Source organism: Primulina eburnea, chromosome 4 (assembly GCF_022965805.1).
Source record: "Primulina eburnea isolate SZY01 chromosome 4, ASM2296580v1, whole genome shotgun sequence".
NCBI lineage: Eukaryota > Viridiplantae > Streptophyta > Magnoliopsida > Lamiales > Gesneriaceae > Primulina > Primulina eburnea.
In genome coordinates this window covers 5,799,426-5,816,431 of record NC_133104.1, presented here as the reverse complement: position 1 = coordinate 5,816,431, position 17,006 = coordinate 5,799,426, and the positions used below count along the sequence as shown (strand labels likewise).

The 17,006-nt window shown below is 33.0% G+C and overlaps 2 protein-coding genes across 4 annotated transcripts; one reads left to right on the top strand and one right to left on the bottom strand.

The window, feature by feature from the left end:
- Positions 1–7,378: 7,378 nt before the first annotated feature.
- On the top strand, positions 7,379–10,227 carry LOC140830781 (protein DEHYDRATION-INDUCED 19 homolog 4-like). Of its 2 annotated transcripts, none has more exons than XM_073194257.1 (5): positions 7,379–7,582; positions 8,078–8,217; positions 8,937–9,016; positions 9,153–9,413; positions 9,825–10,227. In XM_073194257.1, exons 1-5 carry the CDS (start codon positions 7,522–7,524, stop codon positions 9,937–9,939), a joined length of 657 nt encoding a protein of 218 aa, XP_073050358.1. In that variant the 5' UTR covers positions 7,379–7,521; the 3' UTR covers positions 9,940–10,227. The 2 variants fall into 2 exon arrangements, with proteins under 2 accessions (XP_073050358.1, XP_073050359.1); XM_073194258.1 differs by having other exon boundaries at positions 7,383–7,582; positions 9,828–10,227.
- Positions 10,228–10,371: 144 nt separating this feature from the next.
- LOC140830780 (uncharacterized) lies at positions 10,372–14,411 on the bottom strand. Of its 2 annotated transcripts, none has more exons than XM_073194256.1 (6): positions 13,949–14,411; positions 11,776–11,981; positions 11,408–11,633; positions 11,223–11,308; positions 11,047–11,138; positions 10,372–10,759 (listed from the first exon to the last, which is right to left on the bottom strand). In XM_073194256.1, exons 1-6 carry the CDS (start codon positions 14,147–14,149, stop codon positions 10,542–10,544), a joined length of 1,029 nt encoding a protein of 342 aa, XP_073050357.1. In that variant the 5' UTR covers positions 14,150–14,411; the 3' UTR covers positions 10,372–10,541. The 2 variants fall into 2 exon arrangements, with proteins under 2 accessions (XP_073050357.1, XP_073050355.1); XM_073194254.1 differs by having other exon boundaries at positions 11,408–11,669; positions 13,949–14,410.
- Positions 14,412–17,006: the final 2,595 nt, after the last annotated feature.

The following is a 17,006-nucleotide window of genomic DNA, read 5'->3' as shown; positions in this document are numbered from 1 at the left end:
ACTCGACTCAACTAGAACTCTAGGGATCCCGGTGTGAATAAGACGTCAAAGGTTGTCACCTACCCTCCCACTCGGGGTGACTGTACGTCTTATTCCTAGACTTCGGTCTGAGCTGTATCAACGACTGCAATAGGAGTCAAGGCTGCTCCTAAGCTGAGATACACCGAATATCTAGATAGTTGACAATGGCTGTCAACGACTCTCCTATCTTAAATGCAATGACTATCAACCTGTAACAAAGCATGCTCATATTCATATCTGAATATTACAATAATCTTACATGCTTGAATACAATTCTATAATCAAAGCAAACTCATGTAACAAGATTTGAATATAATTCTATAAACAAGTCATAAACATGTTACCATATATACAACAATACTAGTATGTGATTTTGGTTTGGGAAACTCAAATAATATCTTATTTGAGTTGTGGCTTCCCAAACAACATGGTTTATACCTTTCTTGTCGTCGAAGTCTCGAAGTTGATATCAAGTCTGTCAATCAAATCTGAAAGAGATACATTGATACATTTTCTATCAATCTCTATTCTCAATCAACACATATCCAATTAAATAATTGATTTCGGTATCATTTCAACTGCACAATCTCCATATTAAACAATCTACATCAATTCCCCTAATTTATAACTGATAATGGTATAAATCTGGTACCAAAACTCAGCTAATACAACTCTGAAATTCATAACAATTCGATACGGTGTCCGTTCTTAATTCCGCTTGTAATTATACGATGTCTAATATGTCAGAAACAACATATATGAATCATATCTGATTCTTTCAACATCATAATTTCAAGACATGCCAAAACATAGTAACACCTACGTCCACGCGTAGCCTACAACGATAGGAACACGGTACCGAAGTCGGATTTCAAATTTGACGGACGGATTGAAATAAAAAGGCGTAAGGATTTCAAGCTTTTTCCCTCGGAAGCCTTTCTCTCTATTTCTTCTTGTTTCTTTATCATTTTCTGAGGAAAATTTCGTTTATATATATCATGAGTTGCATGCAAATCTACGTGGCTCGTTCTTGCCAATTCTGGTTTGGCGCTCGGGCGGTCAAATCTTACCGCCCGGGCGCGAGCTCGGCGCTCGGGCGGTTAAGTTCTACCGCCCGGGCGCGGAAGGTTCTGCCCGCAATGATAAGTTCTGGCGCTCGGGCGGTCATAAATTACCGCCCGGGCGCCACACATTCTGCCCGAACATAATTCCATTGCACATTGGCGCTCGGGCGGTCACTTTCTACCGCTCGGGCGCCACTAGTTCTGCCCGAAACTTATGAAATTTATATTCTTTGTCCAATTTGGTCTCGTAGTGGCCCGTTTACAATTATATCTATTTAATTCACTAATCTGATAGCAAATCACGATAATCAAATTCTCGGGCATTACAAATCAAGAAATCATCCCAGATTAATCTAAGATTACGGTAATTATACCCAAATCATTTCAGATTACGGTAATCAAATCCTCGGACATTACAGGATACTTATCATTCTTTTATCCTTGGTCTTGGATAATATTTCGAAATATCTAAATATCCATCCCTTGGATATTTCGAAAATTATAAATTATATACATCCTTGAATTTCCAAATCTAGTGATCATATTATCATTTGCTTGATATTTATCCAGTTATCTCAATATCATCTCAAATATTAGATCTTTATCTGGTAAAAATCTCTCCAACTTTGAATTTATATATCAAACTTTACATGTTCATATCCAATTTTTCTTATTTAATTATTTAGAACGTTGTCTCTTTATTATCTCAAGTTCAAAATATATCCACAATATTATCTTAAATCTTGAGTTCAAAAATATTTTACACGATATAATTATCTACACAACTTTAGATAATCTTGTAAATATTATATCTTAAATAATGAGATAGATATCCGAAGATTGTATAATCTCAGCACACTTAAATAACAAAAATTTTATCATGATTACAAAATCTTGGGTTTTTCAAATGCCAGGTGATCAAACAAAATTTTATGAAATTGAGGATTTGAAGATTGCTATACCAAGAAAGCATATGCAAAATTTGTGGAACAAATGGCAAAGAAGTACGAAAGAGAGATGAGGAAACAAAAAATGAAGGAGAAAAAAGCAAGCAATGAAAGAGATGGAGCAAAAAAATCAGATAATAGAGAAAGATATCAACGATCCAAACATAAATATTGTGCAACGTGAGTATTTAAGAAGATGCAACAAGAAATTCTTCATAAAAGATTTAAGCAATAATTTATTTAGTTGTAGGTAATGTTCTTTAATTATTTGTACTTTTTTTTAAAAATTTCATATTTCTTAATTTTTCTATAATATTTATAATTTTAATTTCTTTTAATTATACCATTATGTCCATATATTTAATGAAATAAAAAAATTAATATTTCAATATCATCAATGCACAACGAGTGAGTCTTATGTGAGACCGTCTCACGGATCATAATCAGTGAGACGGGTCAACCCTACCCATATTCACAATAAAAAGTAATACTCTTAGCATAAAAAGTAATACTTTTTCATGGGTGACCCAAATAAGAGATCCGTCTCACAAATATGACCCGTGAGACCGTCTCATACAAGTTTTTGCCATGCACAACTATATCATTCTCGCGTGATAATGAGATGAAGTTATCATCGCTAACATCAACAAATAAAATTCATTACACCAATATTTTTATATTATTGAACATGTTCTAAACACCTTGTGTGACACTAATCTTATCAAAAAACCTATATTTTATATATATATATATATATATATATATATATATATATATATATATATATATATATATATATACACCGGACACAATTCACAGTTGAAACCTCCCCGAGGAGCAACAGCCGATAACTAGCTGGAAGCATTGCGAGGATTAATACTAAATCTGCCACGCGTCGATGTGATGGGCTGTGGGCCCCCAACAGAATGGAACCACATGCCAGAGGGTACGGATTCAATGGGCCAACGTGGTGAAAGTACTTGGGCTGGGCCCATTAGAGCACTTATTAGTGGACCCCATGTTGAAGGGCCAATTCGGACACGGAATTAAGACTATATCATTATCATACTCATCATTTACATCCTTTTCACTAACTTTGAATTTAAATAAACTCTACAAAATCCACCGTTTTCATATATTTAAAATCCCAAAAAAAAAAAAATCCTCAAGTCTCAAGGAAGCTATCATGTGATGATAATTGATTATGAAGTTTAACATCATCCATCTCAGAAATTTTTACGTCAAAAAGGTCCGTTCGATCGGAAACCGATCACATGTCTAGTTCGGAAAATGCTAAAAAAATGTTTGACTTGTCAGACATATATATAATTATATTTGATTATATGTATATTGTTTAGATTTTAAACTTGGATATATACATCTTTTATTATTTATATATACACATGTAATGTATTTAGAATTTAAAATATATTATTTATTATATTATATAATATAATGATTTTTAACATTGGATTAGTTTTCCACTTCGATAATGTCACTAAACTGACTTATGATAATCAAGTGTTACCATCGTCGAGCCCCACAAATTGTAACATCAATAGAAAACCAGCAAAAACTTGTGTGAGACAATTTCATATATCGTATTTTGTGAGAAGAATATTTTATTTGGGTCATCCATGAAACAAAAAGTACTTTTTATACTAAGAGCATTACTTTTTATTGTTCACATATAAAGATTCGTGAAGCCCTCCCGCAAAAGACATATTCTAGAAAACCAACCAAGAACTAGTTAAAAACCTTCAAGAAATTGTAACTCCCAAAATTATTATTTAATTCCGAGAAATTGAGTGATGTTAATTTGTTTTTCAATGAATATTTTCTATATATTTTACATATAAAGTGGACTATGAGTGCAATCAATATCGATAAAATAATATCCATATACAATAATTCAGAGTGATTATGAATGTCTAACATCGTTTTCCGACAGAGAAGCCTTAGATAAAATTGATTAGTTACGAGAGTTGAATTATTGGATGGAAAAGTATATTAATGTTGAAATAGAAAAGGATGTGTCCCATGGCATCAATTTGGACAAGTTTGACGAAGCCTAAAATTTACCAAAGACAAATATGTGATGTACAATAAATTTAGTTGGTCATGAATTGACAAGTCATAATAATAGCACTTCTATTTAATGATAGAGTGTATAAATATGGACAATCATATATATATCTCATAAAAAATATCCAGAAAGGACGACGTGTAATTGATAATCTCATATCATCTTAAATATCAGTCTTATTTTTTTTCTTCAGCATTGTCCTGAGATCGATCTTAGATATTAAGATTTAGTGTTCCTCTTTTGTGGTAGCCTAGCTTGACGTACAATAGCTTATCAAGAGATTATCCATTAAGTATTTCTCTCATTCATGCACGTTATCCTTGACAATCTCCAAAAAGTATAGATATATGGTTCTTGAAAGAATCAAACACATGACTTATGTATCTATAATATTTTATATTGTACAAAAGATGAAATATCACGGTTCAATTTCTTTTATTTTTATATTTTATCTCATGTTTTATTTTTTTTCTAATATAAAATTAAAATTATTATATTTGAATTTATCAAATATATAATAAAGAAATAATGGAAGCTAACTTCATGGTTACTTTGAAATGAAACGTTGTTCATCAAATTTATTGTTAACATACTTTTTTAAAAAAAAAATCAAAAATAAAAACAAAATGTCTGCGTGAATGTACGAAAATTTAAAAAAATTATTTATTTTTACGAAATTAAAAAAGTTAATTTCCAGAACGTATATTATTACGCATTTTGTAATAACAAGAAAATCTAGCATCTAATCTAACCTCGAATTTAAAATGTTTCACATTTTATCACAAACTTTGACAAAATTTTAAATTGTATAAAATAACCTAAATTTTGTATCTAATGCTAAAGCTTGAGATAATCTACAAAATATATGAAATTTGAGAGTAAAAAATATCTTTTTTCGATATGTCATGCTATATTTATTGAGTAGATATCTTGTCAGACGGTCTCACGAATCTTTATCTGTAAGAATGTCAACCCTACCGATATTCACAACAAAAAATAATAATACTCTTAGCATAAAAAATAATACTTTTTAATGGATGACTCAAATAAGAGACATGTCTCACAAAATACGATCCGTGAGATTGTCTCATACAACTTTTTGTCATATTTATTTATATAAATAGAAGATTTAATTTAATAAATTTAAACTTCATATTGGGAGTATGGATAATGGACCCTTTTTGGGTTTCATTGGCTGTCTAATTTGGGTTTACTCAAGAATAAGATAATTATAAAATTGGCGTCTAAACTTGCAAAACTAATGGGCTTTCCATACAACTATAATTGGGTCATGGTCCAATTAATTGAGTGTGTAATAGCAACACAACCCAATTCACATTGGTAAAATACAATTTTGGTCCATATCTTTACCCTTTTTTGTTTTTTGTTCAATAATTTGTCAATTTTTTATTTCGATACATTATATTTCCATATCTTGCTATTTTGGTTTATTCTCTCGTCGGAGTTGCCAATTTCCATTGAAAAAAAAATTACGAGACGGTGGTTGAATCTGATGTAACTAAACAATTGGACAATTTTTTTTTGGCCAAATAGAACGCCACTTAATAAAGAAAATATATATTTTTTGTCCAGTAGTTTTTTATTTTTTTACAACTTTTTTTTTATAAATTTAGCTTTAGTCACCGTCTAATCAACTTTGAAAAAAAAAAATTAATATTATGATGTTCGATGGATCAAAATAATCGAAATTTTGAAGTTACTTTACAAATACAAAAAGTTAGTGGATCTAAACTATAAAACCGACAAGTTATTAGACAAAAAAAAATATATCAAAAGATCCCTGTTTTTTAGTCAAGTTCAACCACAACTTAATCAATCATTTTCGGTAAAAATTAGCCACTTCGGAAGAGAATAAACCAATGAGTGAGTCTCTTGTGAGACGGTGTCACGAATCTTTGTCTGTGAGACGGGTCAACCTTACCGATATTCAAAATAAAAAGTAATACTCTTAACATAAAACGTAATACTTTTTCATAGATGACTCAAATAAAATATTCGACCCACAAAATTGATCTGTGAAACCATCTCATAAATTTTTTTTGTATAAATCAAAATAATCGTATACGGAAATACAATGTACCAAATAAAAAATTAACAAAATAATAAACCAAAATTTTTAAAAAATAAAGACGCAAGAAAAAAAAATTATTTTCCCTTTATTACTCTCTTTTTTTACATAGAGCACACGATTATTATATCGTATAAATGTCTGAACACAAATGTCACAGTCCTTTGCAGTGTGGAACAGACGTAGGTCTGTAACCTTTCCAGCTGGTGAAACGACGCACGTCACATGTATATCCAATTCAATTTTGGCACGTGTGGCAGTAGGATTTCCTTCCATCAATTTTTTTTTACATAAATAAACTTGTAATTTTTAAAAAAAATTATGGTCAACATACGTCATTTATTTCGCGTACTCGTCAAATAATATATATATATATATATATATATATATATATATATATATATATATTACTATTATTAATAATATTTAATTATTCGATAATTTGTCAAATTTCACTTAAGATAATAAATAATTATAAAAAAATATACACACTACGTGTGCAAAATAGTTAGTACATATAAATGTTATAGTCCATTACTTTATTTACTTTTTTTTAAAATAAAAATCTGCTTCTCCGTAAATTACATCAATAAATTGGTGAAAATTTTCTCAGCGTTTACTACAAATGTACTATAATTATCAGGTTTGATCATGATAGATACAACAAATTTGATACAGCGGTCTATTTTGACTTTTTTTTAGTATGGATCACGAATCTTTATCTGTGAAATGAGTCAACTTTATCGATGAGATGTTCGTGTCACAAAATACGATCGGTGAAACCGTCTCATACAAGTTATGGTTTTTTTTCTTTTGTGTTTTTTAATTTATTATTTTAAATTAGAATCAAATTTTTCATTATTTTTAATTTATTATTTTAAAATTACGATCAAATTTTTCATTAATTTTTATAATTATGATATGATGTTATTTAAATATATTAATTCAAATTACACTATAATTCTTCATTAAACATTATTTCTATTTTAATATAACTCAAATTATTTATAAAAAAACATACAAATACGAAGTAGTCGGCTAATACATATTAATCACGTGGCTATTAGATGAACTGACCTTATTTAATATTAATAAATAATTTGGTTAAATACGAAGGTTAGCGAGGAGGGGTGAGCATTAATATTAATATTAATAATAATAATCAAAATTGCTCACAAAATCTGAGATCGTACGTGCATTTGGTGCACAGCTCTCTCTCTCTTTCGGCGAAGCTTCACTTATCATATCATCTTAGTATTAAACCCTGAATTCTGAGGATTTTTGGGCATTAGTGCCTTAGTGAAATTCAAGGAGATGGACTCTGATTCTTGGATTCGAAGTTCTTCTGGTTACAGGCGATTCCAATCTCGATCGGGTTTTCTTCTTCTTACCTCGATCGTTGCATTTTTCTCTTGGTTTCTTTCTTTGTTAGTCTTCTGTGTTTTTCCCTTTTAGGGGAAGATTGTGGTTGCGAGGGATTGAGCTAAAGTTTTGATTTTTTTGGCTGATAGGTAGGTGAAATTTTGATTTTGTGGACGAGTATGAGAAGTAGAAATGGAGCTGAGCTTTTTTTGGAAAAAAAATGTATAAATGTTTGCTAAATCTTGATCGTTTACATGGCTATAGATTTAAAGTTTGGAAATTTCAGTTATTGATTTATCTGGTTGCTTCTGGTTTGTCGAGAGGAAATAATAATTGAAACGTCAAGCCTTCTTTATCTACGTGTTTTAAACATGGATCTGGTGGTTAAGCGAATGAAATATTCCACTTTATGATGCAAAAAAAAAAAAAAGTGGAATGATTCTGTTTGTATAGTGTATGAAAAAGATGTTTGGATTAATCTGGTGTTGTATTGGTGGATCTACTGCAGATGCATATCATGGAGAAGAGTACGAAGGAGAAGGGGAGCTGAGGGCGGAGTTTCTATGCCCGTTTTGTGGGCAGGATTTCGATATGGTGGGACTTTGTTGTCATATTGATGAAGAGCATGCCATCGAAGCCAAAAATGGGGTATATCATCAGTTTCCTATTGTTTGTTTTCATTTGTGCTTTGCGGATGAGAGAGCGAGTTTTTGATGTATAAAATTATCATAATGAATCAGTTATGGGATCAAGCTAGAGATTTGTTACTATGGCACAAACACGTTGGTAGGGCATCAACAAACTTTGTGTCGGCGATAAACAGAATAATAGAATTCTAGGCCGGGATCGATCTGTATAAGAATAGTATGTTAAGCAGATTTGTTAGATAGTTTATATGCCTAAACACACGGTAATGCTTCCTAAATAAGATGCAGTGTGTGACACTTTATTTTAAGATTATGCTTGTCAAAGTACTTGAGCTACATTCTTATGTGATCCATCCAGTATGGGCGCTAGGTGTATGGCATTAGAAGTGGTGATTTGAAGAAGTATAAGTGATCATGGATGACATTAATCGATATTTATAATGCGTGACTAGACATGAATTTACCATTATTGTCTCTTTTTTTCATCATTCTGCTTTATGCACCCAAATGCATAGTGCTACCAGCAATAATATTCCTATTTTGAAGTGTTACAGAAACCTATTTTTGGAATTTGGATTACGACAATTTTATATGTTACTTTTAGATGTAGAATCTTAAACTCTTCAGAATCTTGATATGGCCGATATCATGATTCCTGAAACATATGATTTTTCAGATGTTCTGTCACTGCAATTCATTCATGTATTGTTACACATACAGGTGTGCCCTATTTGCTCAAAAAAAGTTGCATCAGATTTAGTTTGCCACATGACCATGCAGCATGGAAGTCTTCTCAAGATATCCTTTACAAAGCTATAAACTGCTTTTGAGACTTAACGTTTATTACTAGTAAATCATTATCAGTCTTGTCCTTTCATTTTATTGTGTTTGGTATTGTTTTTCTAGATCGTGGTTTTCTTTAATTGTGTAGTACATGCACCGAAAAAGAAGAATACGCAGGGGTTTATCTAATCTGCCTTTTTCCTCGTTGAGAAAAGATTTACGGGAAGGAAAGCTGCAATCCCTTCTTGAGGGATCTTCATTTGTGGTTCCTACATCGAATTCGGAACCTGATCCATTGTTGAACTCTTTCATATGCAATCCAACTGTAGCTGATGAATCTCCTAGTGGTCGAACTCTATCTTCAATTGAAGCTAGCCCCACAGAAGAAAGCTTCGTGGAGACTCTGGCGGACGGGTACAGTCATCTTGGTTAAACTTAGGGGGACCCAACAGAGGGGAGGGCAGGTTGTTCGACTAAAGCAGAAAAACAATTTAAAGTACCATAATTAATATTTTTTCTTAGACTCAACTTTTTTCCCCTTATTCAATTGAACTATCCTGCCCCTTCCTCTCCTGTTCAACCTCTTTCCTGAAAATTTTGGGTTCATTCTACACACTTATATTACATGATTTGCAATTTCTTCCATCTAGTTTTGTCACTTCCAAGTTTTTCATGGATCTGTTTTTCCCCCTTCCTAGCAAAATGTGATGTCGTTACGATTACTTGGGTTGAAATGGCACTTAGATAACCGAAAAGAACACCATGCTTAAGAGAAGTGTGTTACAAACTTGTGACGGCATCTCATATCTGGTCTTTTCATTGTAGCAGAGTTGTCCAACAGCCTCCCTTGTCCGAAGAAGACCAAAAAGAGAAGACACGAAGAAGCAAATTTGTCCAAGGTCTGCTGCTGTCTACGTTTCTGGATGATGACTTGAGTTAGGAATGTTGGAGGTCACGTGTAAGTTTTCGAATTCAAGCTGAAGATTGATCTAGTTAGCAGAGAATAGGGTCAAGAAACCGCTTGAGTGAGAATATGGCCTCGTTTGAGGCCTGTTATATGGTATCAACATAGCATATATTGTAACCATTGAAGTGTGCTCAATTATATTGGAATTTGCTTGTTGCAAGATTGATGTTAACTCAGCATTTGCACAAACTTATTAATGTACAATCTATGACAATATGCATAGCCAAAAAGTTGTGTACATGTAAATACTATCCGTCATCATCTATTGCAATTTTGTCGGGACTAACCCATAAAACCAGTAAGACAACATTAGACACACTACAGTTCCAGCCCACTTCCGTATCTGCACTTGGCTACAGAAAAAAGCTATAAATCAGGCTCCCAATAACTTCTCCAATCGAAAAATCTCGCCAACTTTTCACAGCCACAATCCATTATTACTCGAATGCGAGCGTATGTTTAGTCATATACCCGCGATGTGAAACAGTAAGGAGCAAATTCCAAAGTGCAGAAGCTCACGTTTATGGCCACAGCCTGGAGTTCATAGCAGATGAGAGATGCTAGCTTATCCACTACTATCTCCAATTCGTGTTGTGTGACACAAAAAAACTGTAATCAGGGTGATCAACTTGCAACGACCGAAGCCAATTGGCAGCATCTTGCAAGAGTGAATTGAACTTTTGGTCTTCAGAAACTCCATTTGCAATCCAATCGGAGGCCTTAAACTTGTACGAAACAAGTCCAAAAGTTGGTAGCATGAGCTTGCTGCGACCATCACGCATCCTTTCACTGCCTGTGGGCATGAAATTCTGTATCAGTCATGTTTTATCATTTATATCGTAGTAGTAAAGAGTTGGGGCTGGTATCACTCCAAGATAGAGGATTGCTTATGATTCTATCAGAAGTATGACCTCCACTCAAGAGTACCATATATATGCATAACAGAACTGAAATACAATTCTATCATACTCGAGTCAAGACCCCAATTTGATACCTCAAACCCGACCCAATGACAGCACGAGAGAAATCACATGCACCAAAGGAAGGAATAAATATTGATACAGGGAGAAATCAGCATACTTTGAACTGGTTTTGCAAGGGAATGGAATGTTAAGAAACATGCATCAATATTTTGCAGAGTTGGGCCTACAGGTATCCTGTATATGGGGTACCTGCATAATACAGACCATCTCTTTCAGTTTCATAATACAAAAATACCATCTCCCATACCATCTTTTTCATAAAGAAAAGTTTACCAAGCAACAGAAACCCAACTTGATGGAGTCAGATCACAACTCCTGTATGTTTTTATTTCTGGGAAGCGAGAGGCCAGGATTGATATCTGTGGAAAGTAATGAAACGAGTACGTTTTTTTATATCAGTGTGAACGTATAAGTCATAAAAAAAATACGAGAGATTGTTCGAAGATTTCTGGACTTGCCTTATCGGCTAATGGTTCACGATGGAATGGAAGCTCCTTCTCAAAGTACTCGAAAATAAGTAAACCTGGGGGGTTGCTAATGTCACCACAAACTGTTGATCCCATCGAAGGATTGTTTCTTCCTGAGAGCTCATTATGCTCTTGGACAGTCGCAGTATGTAATTTCTGATTATTACTAACATCTTTGTCTGTTCCATATTCACTGCCACCATCACTACTCGTCTCCCTGGATGAATTAGCATCACCATCATCGTGAGGTATTCTGTCACAATGTTAAACCACACAGTGGGTAGATTAATGAAAAGAGAGCGCATATCAGAATGTCAATGTTTCTCTGTATCAGAAAATGGAACTAAAAAAGGATTAACCTTTTTTCCACGGTTGAGGGATCTATGTACAGTTGAATGCCAGACAAAGAAGGCACATAATATTGGACAACAGAATCACCTTCATTCAAAACCATTGGAACTCCAGCTCCATAAACACTCCACTCTCTGAAAAATTCCCAAAGATCACCAAGGACGAAGAATGGATGGAACTCAATATCACGATCTCTCCAAGTTCTGAGACTAGTCTGCAGATATCCAAATGCACTTGTTATAGCACTATTTTGTTGCCACTGTCTTTTAATTCAGGCAAAAGAGGTGACTAAATAAATAGATTGCAGACCAACCCCACGACATCAATGACCAAATAGTTCATCATGATTAAGTTCCATAAACCAGGGTCATGATGCAACATACTTTGACTTAGGTTGCTTTAGTAATTGGTGTTGAACAACTTCTCATATAGCCGTGGTATTCATAGCTCACTTAATATCCCTAAGCAGCAGAAGGAACAAGCAGCATAGGAGGGAAAAAATAAATACATGAAACCCCAGTATAAAACAGATCAACCTCTGCCATCCAGAGAAGTAATGAAGATATGAGACAAAAAAGTGGATAATACAAAAAATTATCTGCCTCATCTGCTATCGGAAAGAGCGGAAAAAGGAATAAAAAAATAAATCAAATATATGACTATCGCAGAAGCATGTATTCTTTTGAAAATGCTCAATCACCCAAATCATATATCATATGTATTTTTTGTTGTTCAAGGGTACAACAACAAACCACTGTCCTAAATGGCGGTCGAGGAGGCCGCCTAGGCTGTAGGCGCCCCTCGACGCACCGCCTACACATGAGACGGGTGTTTTAGGCGGCCCAAGTTATACGACGTTGGGGAGGCGGGTGAGCATGCGGACGAGGCAGACAGTCAAGATTTTTAAGTTATAGTCAACAAATTATAAAAATCTAGTTAAAGTAAACTAATTTTAATCTCAAAACCCTAGCACACCCCACTTTCTTTTTTTTTACTTTTGGTTTTCAATTTCAACTCTCAAGTCTCAACCAGTAAGCCCACCATACACTAGATGCATATGTAGATGATTTGGAAGATTAATTGTGTTTAGTCTAGTACTTGTTTCAATGATAATGGATTGAAACTTTGAAAATGAAACTTAGTTTTTTGGTAAAAGTAATTATATTACTTTGTTAGCATAATAACATTAATATGATGATTAATCTTTATTAATTATCTTGTTAGTTTGTATTTATATATTTATTTGTACATTATCTAGATGATATTATATTGTATGAAGTTTCTTTGTGCTCAAACATTATTTAATTACACATCTTACATATAAAATGATGAGTATTTGTGATTATATTGCATGATTGTATATGATTATCTATAAAAAAATTCAAATGCCTAGGGGCCGAGGCGGTAGGCGATCACCGACCACCCCGCCACCGCCTCCCGCCATTTACAACCTTGAACAACCCACAAGCCTTTATCCCAATAAGCAACATCGTCTATATAGATCCTGCTACGCCATTGTGCCCTATCTTCTACTGTATCTTCGTCTATATTTAGATAATGTATTTCATGCTTAATCGCTTCTATCAAGTTTTTTTATCTCTCAATTCGTAATATGGGTACGTATCTCCTAACTGGAGCCTCTATTGGTCGCCTTTGCATGTTCATACCATCTCAGTTGTGTCTCTGTCAATTTTTCTCAGATAGGCACAACCTTAATTGTTTAAGGTGATAAATAGGAAAAGAAAATACACCATCCAACAAAATAGATGAAGAAAAAAATTATATGTTATCTTTTTATGAGTTCATGAATATGTTTCCTCTGGAAAAAACATTTCCAAATTAAGTCCCAAAACCACCATAAAGAAATTATAAAGAGGAAGCCTGCGTCTCTACACCTTCCTTTAGTTGGTATGCAGAGCAAGAGACATTAGTTTTTTTCAATCACATTTCCACCACACAATAATCTCTTCAATCATCAATTAGACTGCGAATGAAATAGCATAACAAACTTTTCTCACTCCAAATTTCCGTTATTCAATGTACAAAACACCAAGATTACAAAATTGAAAGCAATCCACTGCGATCTCCAATAAATGAGCAGGGCAAGACTAAGAAGAATGATTGAATTGACTTTTCACAGTTTCTTAAAAACATGTGGCAAACAAACCAATCTTTATATACCTTGGGAAAATGGCGAGCAGGTACAGCTGGAGTTGTGTGCTCCAAGAACCGATCCAAGTACGAACCCGGACTCAATTCCCTTCTTTCTGGTATTGAAGGCGTGGAGTTTAACTTCAACTGCTGCTGCTGCTGGTTTTGCCTCCTCAAAGCTGGTGGACTGTAGTACAATCTCTCCTCCCCTATCTTCCTCCTCGCCGACATTATTCACCCAAATTAATATTAACTAAAACGAACACACAAAATATACAGTTGATATCTGAATACAAAATCCCCGCAATACACTAATTCCTTGCACCTGAGTTCTGATCACAGTTTTTTTTTTCTGCTTAACCAATGACATTAGGGTTTTGAAGGGTTTTAAGTGCAACTTGGGAAATTTATCCCTTTGTTCCAATTAGGGTTTTGAAAGCCTGGGTAATTTGATTAAAACTTCGAATCCAAATAAATGGTTTGGGATGCAAAGACTCGGGAATGCACGTAGAGACTACATTTATGTTGGATAATTATTATCAATTTTTTAAAAGATTTTTTTTTTAATGTGAAATCAATTTTTTCAACTCTCCTTTTTGCAATGTTTTGTATAATTGTATTCGGAACATTATCTCATTTCGATACATGTGAGTTTATTATTTTTCTCGTAAATTCCACAAATGTTAATAAATTTTCATTTTTAGATATATCATCGGGATATTATGTCATCAGACACAAAAATAATATATGTCATCATGTCAGCAATTTTCGATAACACAACGTCATTTTTCGACGTCGTGTTAGTATTCTAATGAAATTACTTAAATTGAAAAAATAAAAATTAATAGACTAAGATAAATGAGTGACAACATAATAAAAAAGTGAAACAGGGTAATTTCATGACTAAAAATATAGTTTTTTGTTAAATTTGACACGCAATAAATTTGATATAATAAAATCAATAAGTTTGTTTATTTAAAATGAAGACATAATTTTAACATGCTTTAATATTTGAATTTGAAATGTAGAAGGAAACAAAATGAAGATTATACACTATTTTGAGCAGAACCATTGAATTTTGTTTGTGTTACGTATCTGAAACTGTATCTTTAATACTCGATTCATGGATTGTTGAATTTTCATATAACCTATTTATTTATATTAATATGAACTCTAATATTTCACCCAAAAAACTAAACTTCTCGATTCACGCAAAGTATGTCTCATGTGAGACGATCTTACATATCTATATCTATGAGACGTGTTGATTCGATCTATATATAAAGTGAAAAACAATATTACAAAAAATAATATTTTTTCCTGAGTCAGATAAGATATAAGATATAGTATCACAAAATTGACATGTGAAACAATTTTGAAATCACATTATATACGTTGAATTTTGTCTTGATCATGTGGGTTTATGCTATAGCATATTCTTTTTCGTTCTCATATATTGTACACTACACAACAAAAACTTAAGTGTTAAATTGGGTTTATTTGATTTTGAGTGGTAATGTAAGTTAATTTCATTAAATTAAAATATAAATGGTTTATATTTAATATATATAATTCTTAATCCATATAATGATAAAAATAAAAATAAAAAATAAAAATCAAGTCAAACTTGTGTTTGAGCCTATGTACAAGTCCGAGCCGTGAATCACACATTTAACTCTACCTCGCATCATCCATATTAGAACGTGCAGACTCTTAAATCACACTCCTAGTATGAAAACCGAGACCATTCTTTTACAAAGCCTCATTATGTTAACATTCACACACTGTTTGATGTTGTGTTAAAGATCTTCGATGTCATATCAATATTTTTACGAATGACGGTAAATGGGGGGAAAAACTCTGTACTAACCATATTTTGACTATTTGTAATACTAAAAACCAAAAACGTTGACAAAGTACAAGACGATTGTAACAACATGTCCAAAAATTATTTTCTCATAATATTCAGTTTTCATAATAAATTAAGAAAAATAACCCAATCAATTAATAGTTCAAAATTTCATGTAAAAAAGTGCAGGCAGCCAATTCAAGAGCGTGAAGCACACGATCGACGACATGGACAATGAAAACAAGGTATACAAATACACCGTGATCGAAGGCTACGCTTTGAAGCGAATCCTTGATTCTATCTCCTACGTCCTCAAAAAATCGAAGCTTCTGATCGACGGTGGCGGTTCCGTCCGCTAAACCACAAGCCATTACCATGTTAAGGATGAACTGATCATGGAATTACGGTAGAGAAGATTAAGGAAGGGAAAAAGAAAGTAAAGGCAATGTTTCATGTTATTGAAGCTTACCTCCATGCACACCCTGATTATTAGTTAATTATCAAGGGGTCTGGATTTATTGTGGAACTATATTCATAAATTAATTAACAATCAGCATGCTTCGAGTTTTTGGCTGATCAATTAATCAATTATATATAATATTCATACGAATGATGGTGCAATAATTAATTAGACTTGTCAAAATTAGTCACATCCGTCATGTTTCCTCATCCGTCAATTGGTGGGTTATAGCAGGTTATGGATCAACCGGTTTACTCGACCCTACCCTTGTTGGCAGTGTCCGCAAAAATCGATCCAACGGCTCGGATTTTTTCGAGTCAATTTTTTTTTTTTTTTTACATGGAGGTTGAGTGATCCGGGCCGTTCATACTGCCTGCACGGGCAGGGTGAAACAATCCGAATCAACCTGCCAAATATAACTAAAAATTGACGTTTTAGTTGATCATGTCAAATGGTCGGGTTAAGTTTTAATTATCCATACTGATGATTTTAATTTATCGAGTATTATTTCTGATGATTTTACTGTAATTTTTTCATCCTATTTAATTTTGCTTAGCTAACGTAAAAAATATTTAACTTCAATGCAATTTCAAAATAATTTCTTCAATTAAAAATTAAGTCCATATTTATAAGTTGAAAACGCGGAAGGAAAAATTTGAAAAATATTTCCGAAAATGAGAAGTGCATATTCATGGAATAAACGAAAACAATTGGACATAATCCAAATTTTTTTAGATTGCATTTGAATGCATGAATTTGAAATCTATAAATCTTAGTTA